Here is a 13,328-nt window from a genome sequence, read left to right on the forward strand (position 1 = left end):
TGCGTCTATTAATCATTTTGAGTCTAATATCATCCCATATGGATATGGCATGACACACATTTTAACAGTACCACGCAGTTTGGAACAAATTGTTGAGACGGAATGTTCGTCGCGCGCGGTTGCTATGTCAACATACCTAATTAAAGCGCACTTTTTTGTTTTATAATGCCGTCTTATTGCTCTTCTTTGTAGTATGTGCATTTTAAAAATGTTTTCCCAATCAATCCTGGACTCCTGCTCAAAATGATAAATTATTATTAACGACAGCTACAAAAAACCCAACAATAAGCCCGCAAAGCTGTTATTGTTCCATCCTGACAGATGACAGCTGTGAAAGCTCAGTGGAATCCCGGAAAATAAACCGTGGAACTTTGACCAATGAGAGAACAGTTTACTCGCGCGTGACTTGTATTAACAAATTTGGTCCGTTTAGAAACATTGCTGTGTGAAGCGAACCGCACCAAGAATAAAAAGCAACATTGTAATCATTTGAATCCCTGTTTCGGAACAAAGCAATCGATCTACAGGTGTGAAAACACCCTTAGAAAAGTAACCTAAACCAATCTCTCCTTCACAAGTTAAAATTAAATTAAAATAAGTGGATACATTAAGCACTACTAAACAAGCTATAATCTTAAAATAAAATCCATTGTTTTAACTTGTTCTTCAAGTCAAATCTCAGTGATAAAATATGGAATGCCAATCCTGCCATAATTAGAAATAAATTAATTAATAAAGAAATGTACAAAGAAATGTAAAAAAGCACAAATAATTAAATATACAGAGAAAAGTAAAAAAACTAAAATAAATAATTATAATTTTATTTTCCTATTTAAGTATTTTTTCATTTTTTTCACACATTCAAAAAAAATTGTATATACATTTATTTCCACTTTTATTTATTTTCCCATTTATGTATTTATTTATTTATTTTCACATGTCCGTAGGGTAATGAGGAGGGCGTGTTTTACCTCAGGAATAGCAATCGAGCCAGAGTAGGCCAGGGGAAGTGTAGCCTACATGACTGTTGATAGTGTGTGGGATGAATGACTTAGATGGGCAATATGGACAAAATCTTATATCACGGGTTATTATTTCAGTTCCACGTGGGGGGTTGTTTCGGCTGGGAAGCGTGCAATCTGTGATCGCGTTTTTATGCGCGCTATGGTTTTAGGTTTCACTTTCAATGCATACAACGCATGTTTCCAAGATTCGGAAAAGGAGGAGGCATCAGTTACTGTAGAAGATTTGTCGCCTCGCGCCACTTCCCGTGTGGACAGTCACCGCATCAACTGATTATAATGGCTTCTCTTGGTGTAGACACGGCTTTAGATACGGATTAATCACACGTTTTAGGCTGGAAATATCCAGAATTAGGTCAAACAAAAGGTGTTCATGGGAACGGAGCTAGTGAAACACACAAACCATGCATTGAACATACAAGCATCATGCTCATCCAAACAGCGCCTGTCCTGTGCCCTTAGCTTTTTGAGCTAACTGCATTTTTTTTAATGTAACTTCCAAAAACAACATTGACAGCATCAGATGCAAGCGCCAAGCTGCAGCCAGAACCTTCTCGAATTTTTTCACAGCAAAGCTCTTGTCCTTAAACCCCTTGGTAAGTCCGCCAAGGAATGTGAAAGAAAGGCGTTCTTCATGTTTAACGTCTATTACCAATAAAAATGCAGACTTCTGGAATACAAAAACATTGTTTTAGGTCGAGCTCGATTTATGAAAACTTTCACAATCGCATTTTATCGCGTGGCCGTTTTTCTCTTTGCTCTGCCCCCCGTTTTTTGTATAATATTGTCATACGGTGCTGTTCCAGTGAATAACGGTTTCCAATGCATTAGGTAAATGAGTTTATACACATATACACTTGTACACTTTGTTTGATAAGAAAGTTTTGGTTGTTGTACCTTTCCTTGAGTACTTGGCTTCAATATTCTGATTTGCGAAAGTTTCACAGTATAGCTTTTGTCAGTTAACCCTTTCTTGATTCCTTAACTATTCTGATCTGAAAAATGTCACAGTGCAGTGTTGGTCGGTTAACCCTTCCCTGATTCATTTACATCACTTTTTTTTATTTGTGAAAACGTTCACAGTGCAGTTATGGTCAGATAACGGTTCCGAGTCAGTAACATCACTATTCTCATCGGTGAAAACTTTTACAGTTCAGTACGGGTCAGCTGACCCTTCCCTGAGTCATGTTCTGTGATTTCTCAATAAAATAGCTTAGAAACTGAAAAGTTCAAGCATATATTTCTTAATAACTAAATCCCACAGCTTCACTACAAGTAGAGAGACGCTGCCAGGTAGAATTAATTCACACATGCAATCGCTCTCACTAATGCATTCATATTAATGTAATCTTTACTGTGCTACTTTATCTGTATCCGATTTAGAATGAGCAGAAATCTGTGAGAAATATAACGACCCAAAGAAAAAAGAACTGATAAAAAAGCTGTTATAGAAGCAACAGTCATGTGGGCAGCGCTGTGTCATATATGCCATAGCTGTGAACAAGGTGTTTGTCACAACTCCAGACTTATTTGTTCATTAATGACGTCATCAGCGACTAGTCGACTTCGACTCGACTTTCATCACATAAAAGTCGACTTCAAAAAAATAAGAAAGTTTTGGTTGTTGTACCTTTCCTTGAGTACTTGGCTTCAATATTCTGATTTGCGAAAGTTTCACAGTATAGCTTTTGTCAGTTAACCCTTTCTTGATTCCTTAACTATTCTGATCTGAAAAATGTCACAGTGCAGTGTTGGTCGGTTAACCCTTCCCTGATTCATTTACATCACTTTTTTTTATTTGTGAAAACGTTCACAGTGCAGTTATGGTCAGATAACGGTTCCGAGTCAGTAACATCACTATTCTGATCGGTGAAAACTTTCACAGTTCAGTACAGGTCCGTTTTTATAGATCAGAATAGTGATGTTACTGACACGGGAAGTGGCGCGAGGCGTCAAATCTTCTACAGTAACTGATGCCTCCTCCTTTTCCGAATCTTGGAAACATGCGTTGTATGCATTGCGCGCATAAGCAAGCGATTGCACGCTTTCGTGAGCTTCAGCAAATGCACGCGATCACAGATTGCACGCTTCCCAGCCAAAACAACCCCCCACGTGGAACTGAAATAATAACCCGTGATATAAGATTTTGTCCATATTGCCCATCTAAGTCATTCATCCCACACACTATCAACAGTCATGTAGGCTACACTTCCCCTGGCCTACTCTGGGTCGATTGCTATTCCTGAGGTAAAACACGCCCTCCTCATTACCCTACGGACAAAGAAATGTATAAATAAATGTGAAAATAAATAAATGTGGAAATAGAATTATAAATAATTTTTTCCTTTTTTACTTTTCTCTGAATATTCATTTACATATTTATTTACTTTTGCTTTTTTACATTTCTTTGTACATGTCTTTACTTATTTCTTATTATGGCAGGATTGGCATTCCATAATAAAATAGCTTCAGGTACAAATGACAAAACTATGATACATTAGTAAATTAACTTATTGTACAGTTGTACACCTTGGAGTTTGGACATAAGACTACAAAGTCTCATTAAAAATTAAAAAGTGTATTATATACTATGTACATACTATGTGTAAACACTTTATAAAGGTGTGTACATTTGCAACAGCAGAGCTCTGCAGTCCTTCTATACCCTCACAGCCTGCTAGTTCTGGACAGTTGCATAAACATATCCACGATCTTAAGACTGTATCTTAAGCTATTCTGAGCAACTAGTAGCTAAGTCAAGGGGAATATACCAATTTATAGACACCTCTTTTTAGGAAGTAGACATGTTATTTAATCATTTAATCGTCATCTAAGTACTTGCATTTTCATACAGCCAATAAACAAGCACAAGATCCATAGTCAGAGTACAACATGGCTATTTTCTTAAAATAATAGTTTATTAAATTTAGTAAAAAGGGAAGAAAAACCTGATGTTGTGTAATTTTCAGGTATTTTTATACATTTAATGTAATGCTTCAGGAAAGAGAAAAGTTAATAATAAATGATACATTTACAGAATTAATATCAATTAAATTGATATTTACAAGGCACTCAGATTTATGTCATCTGCTGTAGTTCAGGATGTTCAGAGCTCTTCTGAATGATTGAGATCCCATCCATATCCAGCTCCACTGAATGAACACCGAAGGAGCCAATGCCCTGTCAAATACAACAGCAGGACCAACAACATTCATAAAATACATTTTACTTGAACCATTTGTGTTTTTCTGTTTTACAAGTGGTTAAATTAAAAGTTAGGTAATTAGCTTTAGGACACTAAACACACAGGCCTTTCAGAAACCAGCTTCTACAGTTTGGAAAGGGTTAAACACAACCATTCTTCTTCACATGGTTTCATTCTGCAGTGGTTGAACCAGTTTCTCTGACTCACCTGTATGTTTGTGAGAATCTCTCTCACTGCTTCCTTCTGCTGCGGCTCACGGGCGAGTAAGAACAGGAATCCTCCTCCTCCTGCTCCTGCCAGACTCTGTCCTAAACTCAGCGGCTGAAGTGCGTTCATCATGGATCTCACTGCCGCCGGCTCACAGCCTGGAGCCATCAGCTTCTTCTGCTGCCAGTATGTGTTCATACAGCGTCCCAATCTGAGGAGAGATTCTGAGAGAGAGAGAGAGAGAGAATCAAGTTAATGAGTTAACCAAGAGTTAATGTAAATCTTATATTAATGAGTGTGTGTGTCTGTCACCGTCTCTGCAGGCTTCAGCACACTCCTCTGCATTGGTCACCAGCTGCTCTGCGTTCTGTACGATGGAGGGTAAACGCGCATACCAGCTCCGCACCACGTCCTGCACACACACCGTGATCCAGTGAAACACAACACATCGTTCATGACGTCTGAGTGCCACCATCAGCCGCTCGTACCTGCAGCAGGTTCCGTGCTAAGCGCGTCTTTCCAGTGTAAACCAGAAGAAGATGCTGCTGCAGGACAGAAAGGAAGTCTTGACTCAGAGAGAGCTGTTCTACTTCCACTCTCAGCGGTAACTGAGCTGCAGATCGGGCCAGTTTCACTCCTCCAAACAGCCCACCAACCTGGTCCTGCCATCCCCCACCTAAAACACAGCAACCAAAATACAAAATGCCTTCAAATTCAGCTTATTAAAAAATGTAAACTCCTGTTTGGTCAAGCTCCACAGCCCAGTAAATTACTCTATATTACTCTGGAAAGGACGTGATGCGTCCCATTATAGGAATAAAAGCATCTCTCATACCGGTGGTGAGTATCTGCTCCAGGTAAAGCACATCATGAATGAGAGAGTTTGTGTCGTAGCTCCGTCCTGTGCATCTGTACACTGCTGCAAGAGCTGCACCTGCCAGGATACTGCTGGTGCCTAGAAACACACACACACATATATATATATACACAATTTAATTATGATTATATTATATTATATATTCATTTGAAGATGCAACAATCTATTAAAATACATTTTAAATTTTAAAAAGAGTAAATATTTAATTAATACATTATCTAGATGCCATTATACATTACAGTTCTGTCTTCTGTTCCCATTTGTATGGAAGACGTCTTGTGTGGTAATCCAAAATCCTGTACATTTAAAAAGTGAAGTTACTCAAAAGTGATTTACGCACCGAGACCAGAACCATGTGGCAGTGAAGACCAGCTGTGGATCTCCAGTCCTCCACCCCAGCGCTGTAACAACTGCTCTTTCAGAGAGACAGGAGACGATACACACACCAGCTCACTGCACACACACACGGCTTTTAGCAGGGCACCTACAAGACAAACACACAACTTAAAATATTTAGAGATATTTGTACATTTACGTTTAACATCAAATCATTCTTAAGAACAAAAATGTGTTGAGCACTGTGTTGTTTCAGACTGTCAGATCCCACAGCACATGTCTACCCATGCCTCTCACCCGGAGCGTGAGGTTGGCAATAGTCTTCCAGGTCAGTAAGATCCTCACAGAGTGTTTCTGTGGAGATGCTGCAGGCCGGTTTACCGCTGCTACTGACCAACAGCAGATGAGGCTCTGGAATGCGCCGAACTCCAGCTCCAATTGGCCGTTTTCCATCCACCTTAATGGCCACATTGACCACCAGTCCACCATGTTCAAACGCTATAGGAGGAGTGTCACTCCAGCCACCTGATGATGTATTCAAAAACACACTTCCAGCACATGCTTTCAAAGACCCAAGAAAACCTAAATACTTTAGAGTTGAATTTTACTTGAAGAGAAATTTACTGCATTTCAAAGAAACTCAACATAGGAAAAGCATTCTGGAAAATAAAGCTTCAATTTTAGTCAACAAAAGATAATATATTTCATTCTGTTTAATAAATTAAGTAAATACATCTGCACTACTGTTGAAACTAAAAGTTTGGGGTCATTAAGATTTTTTAAATTCTTTTGAAAGAAATTTCTTATGCTCAGCATTTATTTGATAAAAAATACAGTGAAAACATACATAAAAACATGATAAAAAATAAAGTAATATTGTGAAATATTAAAACAATTTAGCATCATTACTCCAGTTTTCATTGTCACATGACCCTTCAGAAATCATTCTGTTATGCTGATTTGATGCTCAAGAAACATTTCTTATTATTATCAACGTTGAAAACAGTTCTGCTGCCTAATAGTTTTGTGGAAACTGATGCATTTGTATTCAGGATTCTTTGATGAATAGAAAGTTCAAAAGAACATTATTTAATTGAAATAGAAATCTTTTGTAACATTCTAAATGTCTTTACTGCATTTACTTTACTCCAATTTTGAATTGGAATTCTGCATTCTGTTTAAAAACTGAACTTACTTTTTAAAAAAGCACATTCAGTTCAACTCCAAATGTCACACAGCACTGTAAAACATAAACAAATGATCAACTGAAATGAAGATGCTGTTCTCACCTGACAGATCCAGTCGAGCAGGACACTCCACTTCCTGCCATTCGCCCATGGGCGGCATTTCTCCTTGACCAATGAACACAAACTCACGCGCCGACATCACTGCCTTCCGCAGCAGTATCTGTCCTGCCCCCTCATAATGCCTGGCGGCTCTCACCAACAAGTCTGGTCTTCAGAAAGCAATGACAAATCAAAAATGGTCAGTTTACAACTCTCAAATGTATGCATTTGTTTTAAAGTTCTGACCTGCTGAGCCAGTGCTTTCTTTGATTGGCCAGTCCTTGGACACCTGCAGGTAAGTTTCCCTCTTCTAGGAGCTTAAAAGCAGGAGCCCATGATGGATTTGCTGCTGGCCCGCTGCGTAAACCGCCTTTACCCTCTCCAGCCAGACAGCCAAGGACATCAGCGATACAGGCGAGACAACGAGCCGCTACTCCCAGATCACCACTGCTGCCTGCAGCCACTGAGAAAACAGCCAAACCATCAGTACCCTCAAAAGTCAACATATGCCAAGCACTGTTCATCTTTTGCTCCTTACCAGAGTCCAGCACCTGCAGTAGCTCCTCCTGCTGGCCGGCCAGAGCTGCTGCTCTGAAGAACGGCTGTAGACTGAGATTCATGTGGCCCTGCAGAGTGTCCACGGCTCTCCTTCGGCCCACACTGAAGAACAGATTCTCTCTCCAGCGCAGCTCTCTCTGCTGGTCCGTCAGGATGAGAATATCCCTGAGTGAGAGTCTCCAGGCTTCCCTCCAGCTGTCCAGACCACCAGCGCCACCCAGGAGCCAACAAACACCCTCTAGTCCAACAGGTCCTGAATGTGGCATGAACACTGGGAACAATCGGGCGTCCAGCAGACAGCATGGCTCAGTCCTCTCAGGTCCCCAAAGGTACTGAGGCCTTTAACACACACATACATATGTTAGACACACTATATGAAACTGTGACGGTTTAAAAAAGTAAATGTGAAGTCACTTAGGCAGCTTAGGCTCTACCTGTATAACAGGTGGTTTTCGGCTACAATAATCTTAAAAATTGAGAAAACCTTTAGCCAAAAGTCTGACAATGCGAGTTATGAAAGTAGAAATTTCTTACTGTATTCCAGTCCGAGTATAAAAATCACTCCATTTTTGATTAAGGAATGATGAATTGACATCATCAGTGCAGGCCTGGGTGGAGATAAATAATGTATAATCAGTGTTGGGGAAAGTAACTTTTAAAAGTAATGCATTACAATATTGCGTTACTCCCTAAAAAAAAAAGTAACTAATTGCATTACTTTGTTACTTTTATGGAAAGCAATACATTATTTTGGGGACAGCTGTAAGTCAATAAATGGGAAAACAAAAGTAACTGGCGTTACTTATTTGAAAAAATGACTCATGTAAAAAGTAATGCATAAGTACTTTAATAGTTACTTGGGAAAAGTAATCGGATTACGTAACTCGCCTTACTTGTAAAGCATTACCCCCAACACTGTATATAATAAAATATGTAAAATTAGCATACATTTTCTTATTTATATTGGCATTACTTTGTTACTTTTATGGAAAGCAATACATTATTTTGGGGACAGCTGTCAGTCAATAAATGGGAAAACAAAAGTAACTGGCGTTACTTATTTGAAAAAATAACTCATGTAAAAAGTAATGCATAAGTACTTTAATAGTTACTTGGGAAAAGTAATCGGATTACGTAACTCGCCTTACTTGTAAAGCATTACCCCCAACACTGTGTATAATAAAATATGTAAAATTAGCATACATTTTCTTATTTATATTGTTCTCAAAATTATATAAAAAATGAAATGTAACAGGCTCTAAATTCACCTCTAAATTGTCATGAGCTCCAAAAGCTGTGAACACTCTTAACTTTAGCTCTCCCAGCATCACTCGATGCCCCTGAATGATGATGTCACTGGACAGGGGTAGTCGCTGGATGCAGGATGAAGTCAAATCAAGCCCTGACAGCAGGCACCCAGAATGCACCTGGACTGGACCCTGCAATTGACATTGGCACATTTTGATAACTGTATTATTCAGGCATGTGATCAGCAAAGGACAAAAAAAAAGAAGGAAAAACAGTTTTCCCCTGTTCAATATAATAATAATTCATAAGAAATCATCATTTGTCAAAATAATATTTTATTATTACTTAAATTATAAAAATTAAACAAATCAATAAAATGTATAACCATTTCAACAGTATGAATGGCACTGTACAATAAAAAAAACAGATCAATAATAATTTTGTTTTATACAATAACAGTAAATGTGGGTCATACTTTTCAGGATGGAAATGAAAAACTGTATAAAAATAGAAAAACCACATACCCAAATATTCACAACAGATTTCATGTCAGTAATGTGATGTTTTATAAAAACGAAGGAAAAACTGGTTTCCCCTGTTCAATATAATAATAATTCATAAGAAATCATCATGTCAAAATAATATTTTATTATTACTTAAATTATAAAAATTAAACAAATCAATAAAATATATTACTATTTCAACAGTATGAATGGTACTGTACAATAAAAAAACAGATTTTGTTTTATACAATAACAGTAAATGTGGGTCATACTTTTCAGGATGGAAATGAAAAACTGTATAAATATAGAAAAACCACATACCCAAATATTCACAACAGATTTCATGTCAGTAATGTGATGTTTTATAAAAACATCATATTCAGTGAGAAAAAATTGTGTCAGTTTTGATTTCATATCTTTAAAGAGTTAATAGACTAAGATTAAGTTAAACCCTCCAGACCTGTAGGTGGCAGTGCTGCACAACAGCTCCCGCTGATACATGAACATCTCCTTCCAGGATGCTATTAATCACCCTGCTGCCTTCTGCCACAGACTTCACATCCTTTAAAGCAGAAATCGTATTGCAAAAAGGTTAAAAATGTTTATTAAAAAATCCCAGAGACGTTCCCAACATTTCCCACCTGAATATGAGAGAGAATCATCGTCTCAGTTCCAGTTTCTGTCAGACGAATGACATGTTCTCGGCCTGATTGAGTCAAATAATCATAGCAACTATCTGGAACGTACACTGGAAACAAACAAAGGCTACGTTAGGCATATACAGTAGGCATACTGAGGAAAGTATACAGATTTACAGTATGCATGGAAAACCCATGTAGCCTACATTTAACCACATATTGCAGCATAAAATATATAAAGAATATAAAAGTGCACGTTGCATTTAAAAAGTATAAAAGAGCACATTGCAATTAAACTGTTTACATAACAGTATGCGGTTTCACATTTTTTTAAATAGTATGCATTATCCAATATACAGTATACTATGCTGTATTCAGTAGGCTAGTATTTCATTCCCAAACAAACTTTTTTATAATGTAGAGACAAAAAAAATAGTGAAACAGTACACATCGAGATGGAGGGTCCCCTGAGGGTCCTCCACAGCACAGCGCGGCCGCTCCTCACTACTGCCCCCTGAGGTCCGGAGGGTGAAGAGCAGCCTGTTCTCTCTCCATTGATGAATTCATGCTCTGTCAGGTCAGAGCAAAGGCACAGCAGAATATCCAGAAAAAGAGATATCTGCAAGGGAGAGCAAGAAAAATGAGAGGGAGAGACCAGTCGGAGAAAAGAACTATGTTGTCCGTGTTTTTACCTCAAGCGGTGGAGCTCCCGAATCCATGCCAAGATACGTACAGCCGTCCAATGGTGACGTAACATGAGTCTGTAAGAGTTTCTCTGCCACAGTCCTAGAGAAAAACACCGGGCCGGAAACCTGAGCACAAAGACACTTTTAGGAAGCATCACAAAAACAATTCAAGATGCAAACAAAACATCTAATACATCTTTAAACAAAGTACATTTACATATAGCAACAAACATTACCAAACAAATTCATACCAGGGGTACTTTCCCATCAGGCAGTGCAGCACAGCTGATCTTCTCCTTTGAGCCCTTATAGATAATGTTACATACTCTGGCCTGTAAAAGCAAAAATTAAACATTCCTCACAAAATGATACACAAGTGCAATTTAAAAAAAAAAAAAAAAATCACCCTAATTTTCAATAACGCACCTCTGCATCAGTGAGATAGACGCCATGATTAACAGCAAAACTAACATCACCTGGCAATGCCACAACCCGAACCCCAGAGAACCCGTCCCATGAAATCACTATAAAGAAAATCAATAAAAGCAACAGTAAAAACATGCACAAACAAGTTTGTGCATTAGATGTGTTATTATATAGATGTTAGCTCACGCTGTCGTGTTGGAATATTCAGGATCACATCAGTGCTGCACACCCAAACGCCTGGCGGAGAACCAGCACAAATCTGAAACAATAGAATGTTTCAGGCATTTTCATAATAATGCACTCACCTCACTGTATTACATTGTATATATATATATATATATATATATATATATATATATAAACATTTTAAGTGGGTTAGAGAGAGAGAGAGAGAGAGATCGAGAGAGAGGGAGGGAGAGATGCATGAATTCATGTATATAGCATAACTGTGCATTTGTTCTGCTCACCTTTGTGGACAGACAGTCTAACAGCAGGTCTAAACAGCAAACGGCTCCTTCTACAGCATCTGATCTCTGTACGGGCATCCAGCAGAAAGCCCTGCTGCAGCCGTCCCATGGGAAATCTCTGCCCTAGAAACACACACACACCTATAAGCACACGTTTGAGAAGAATCTTCATCTAAAATGCTTTTTTTATTACAGACCGTGTGAAGGATAAGAATGTGAGCTTCATCCAGAACATCTGCGTTCACCACCTAAACACAGACATGCACATTTAGGGGACTTTAAGTATATTTTAGAGGAAGATCCTTATGAATTGAAGACAAAGTACAGAGAAAACTCTATTCTGGTCATGTATCATGAACACAACTATCTCAGTGCTGAATAAGCAATATGAAATCTATATTCATTCAAGGATGTATACAGAATTGTCCATTTCTATTTTAATATATCCTAAACAGTTTTTATTTCTATTATATTAATAACAATTTTAAACAGTAAAAATTTCAAGAAGACTGGAGTAATGATGCTGAAAATTCAGCTTTGCATCACAGCAATAAATTACATTTTAATATATATTAACATAGAAAACAGTTCTTTTAAACTGTAATAATATTTCACTGCATTAATGATTTATTTTGAATCAAATAAATGCAGTCATGGTGAGAATAAAATGCTTTTTTTTTATATAAAAAAAAACGTAATTATTTTAAACTTTTGATCGGTAGTATAAATCTTTAAGGATCTTTATCCCATATGGGTCCTTTAGGTTCAAGAATTTCCTTTGGCAATCCTGCACACATACTTTAGGATTCCTCTCCAAACCTCCAACCATCTGCACACACACACACACACACACACACACACACAGACCCCTCTATTGTAATGTGAAGCTCACGCTGTATCCGGCTCTGGCGCTCAGGTGTTCTGCAGCCACCAGCAGGGCGTTCAGTGTGGCCCCACCGCTGCCCAGTCGGGCGTGAGGGTCAGGAACGGTCAGCAGCAGGGCATCCTCCGGAAGAACACCACGCTTCTGACGCACCTCCAGCTCTGAAACACACACAAACCTCATGAGATCTACCTACACCTGGTCTGGAGATCTAGACCCTTTTACAACCAAGTACTGTGGTGGTTCCATAGTAGGCATCAGATAGTAATACCACGGTACTTTGATGGCATCAGATGATAATACCATATAGTAATTTGGTATAATAATATGGCACCTAAATTCATGTACTTAATTTAAGATACTTTAAAGAATACTTTGGTATTACCATAATTTAAAGTCCCAAACAATCCAGAGTAATACTAATACTAGCTGCCCAAATGGATTCAATAAAAACTCAAAGAAATGTACATATACCTTCTTTTTAATAAATCAGCACAGGCATACGATGAGAATAAATGATGAACTCACCTCTCTGGAAGGCATAAACACTGTCTCTATGTTGACATGTGAGCACGATAACTGTCCACTTCAGCAATCCTTTATCTGCCATCCTGGCGTGCTTTATTTCTTATTCTGTGACCAACAAACTCGCGCGTGCAAAAAGCAGAAGCGAACAGCGCCCAGATCCGATTTATTCGCCATCTGTCACAGGATTACAACTCAAGTTAAACGTTAACTACCTCATTCGTGCTCTCCGACCCCAAAACATTGAACGCAACACTTCCGGACTACAAAGCAGCTTCTGGACTACAATCTGACTACAGGCACGGTGCGCTGGGAAATGTAGTTTTAATGTAGTCTAGGTTTAATAATAGTGACATGAATATGGTTATATGGATAGCAACGAATAAAATCGGTCAACAATGCCTAATAATATGGTTGACTTGGGGTACCTAAAACTAAATAATAATAATAAAAAAGCAGGG

General features: G+C 38.3%; 1 protein-coding gene across 2 annotated transcripts in view; it reads right to left on the bottom strand.

The window, feature by feature from the left end:
• fcsk (fucose kinase) overlaps positions 1-13,116 on the bottom strand; it is a 62,641-nt gene extending 49,525 nt beyond the window's left edge. Inside the window, exons 1-23 of one of the 2 annotated variants that reach the window (XM_016244038.1) lie at positions 12,871-13,116; positions 12,352-12,503; positions 11,657-11,707; positions 11,460-11,582; positions 11,179-11,251; positions 10,993-11,090; positions 10,818-10,898; positions 10,573-10,692; positions 10,328-10,499; positions 9,884-9,990; positions 9,703-9,804; positions 8,760-8,930; positions 8,026-8,099; positions 7,472-7,830; positions 7,180-7,396; positions 6,937-7,103; positions 5,945-6,172; positions 5,652-5,795; positions 5,270-5,389; positions 4,923-5,110; positions 4,747-4,846; positions 4,435-4,658; positions 3,919-4,202 (exon numbers count right to left, since the gene is read on the bottom strand). In XM_016244038.1, the coding sequence (XP_016099524.1) occupies positions 4,101-4,202; positions 4,435-4,658; positions 4,747-4,846; positions 4,923-5,110; positions 5,270-5,389; positions 5,652-5,795; positions 5,945-6,172; positions 6,937-7,103; positions 7,180-7,396; positions 7,472-7,830; positions 8,026-8,099; positions 8,760-8,930; positions 9,703-9,804; positions 9,884-9,990; positions 10,328-10,499; positions 10,573-10,692; positions 10,818-10,898; positions 10,993-11,090; positions 11,179-11,251; positions 11,460-11,582; positions 11,657-11,707; positions 12,352-12,503; positions 12,871-12,952 (3,255 nt within the window). In that variant the 5' untranslated portion in view covers positions 12,953-13,116 and the 3' untranslated portion in view covers positions 3,919-4,100. Of the gene's footprint in view, positions 1-3,918; positions 4,203-4,434; positions 4,659-4,746; positions 4,847-4,922; positions 5,111-5,269; positions 5,390-5,651; positions 5,796-5,944; positions 6,173-6,936; positions 7,104-7,179; positions 7,397-7,471; positions 7,831-8,025; positions 8,100-8,759; positions 8,931-9,702; positions 9,805-9,883; positions 9,991-10,327; positions 10,500-10,572; positions 10,693-10,817; positions 10,899-10,992; positions 11,091-11,178; positions 11,252-11,459; positions 11,583-11,656; positions 11,708-12,351; positions 12,504-12,870 lie in introns of those variants that run through there. The other variant, XM_016244039.1, reaches the window with a different exon arrangement.
• Between the last annotated feature and the right edge of the window lie 212 nt (positions 13,117-13,328).

Source organism: Sinocyclocheilus grahami, unplaced genomic scaffold (genome assembly GCF_001515645.1).
Source record: "Sinocyclocheilus grahami isolate Dianchi unplaced genomic scaffold, SAMN03320097.WGS_v1.1 scaffold707.1, whole genome shotgun sequence".
Lineage (NCBI taxonomy): Eukaryota > Metazoa > Chordata > Actinopteri > Cypriniformes > Cyprinidae > Sinocyclocheilus > Sinocyclocheilus grahami.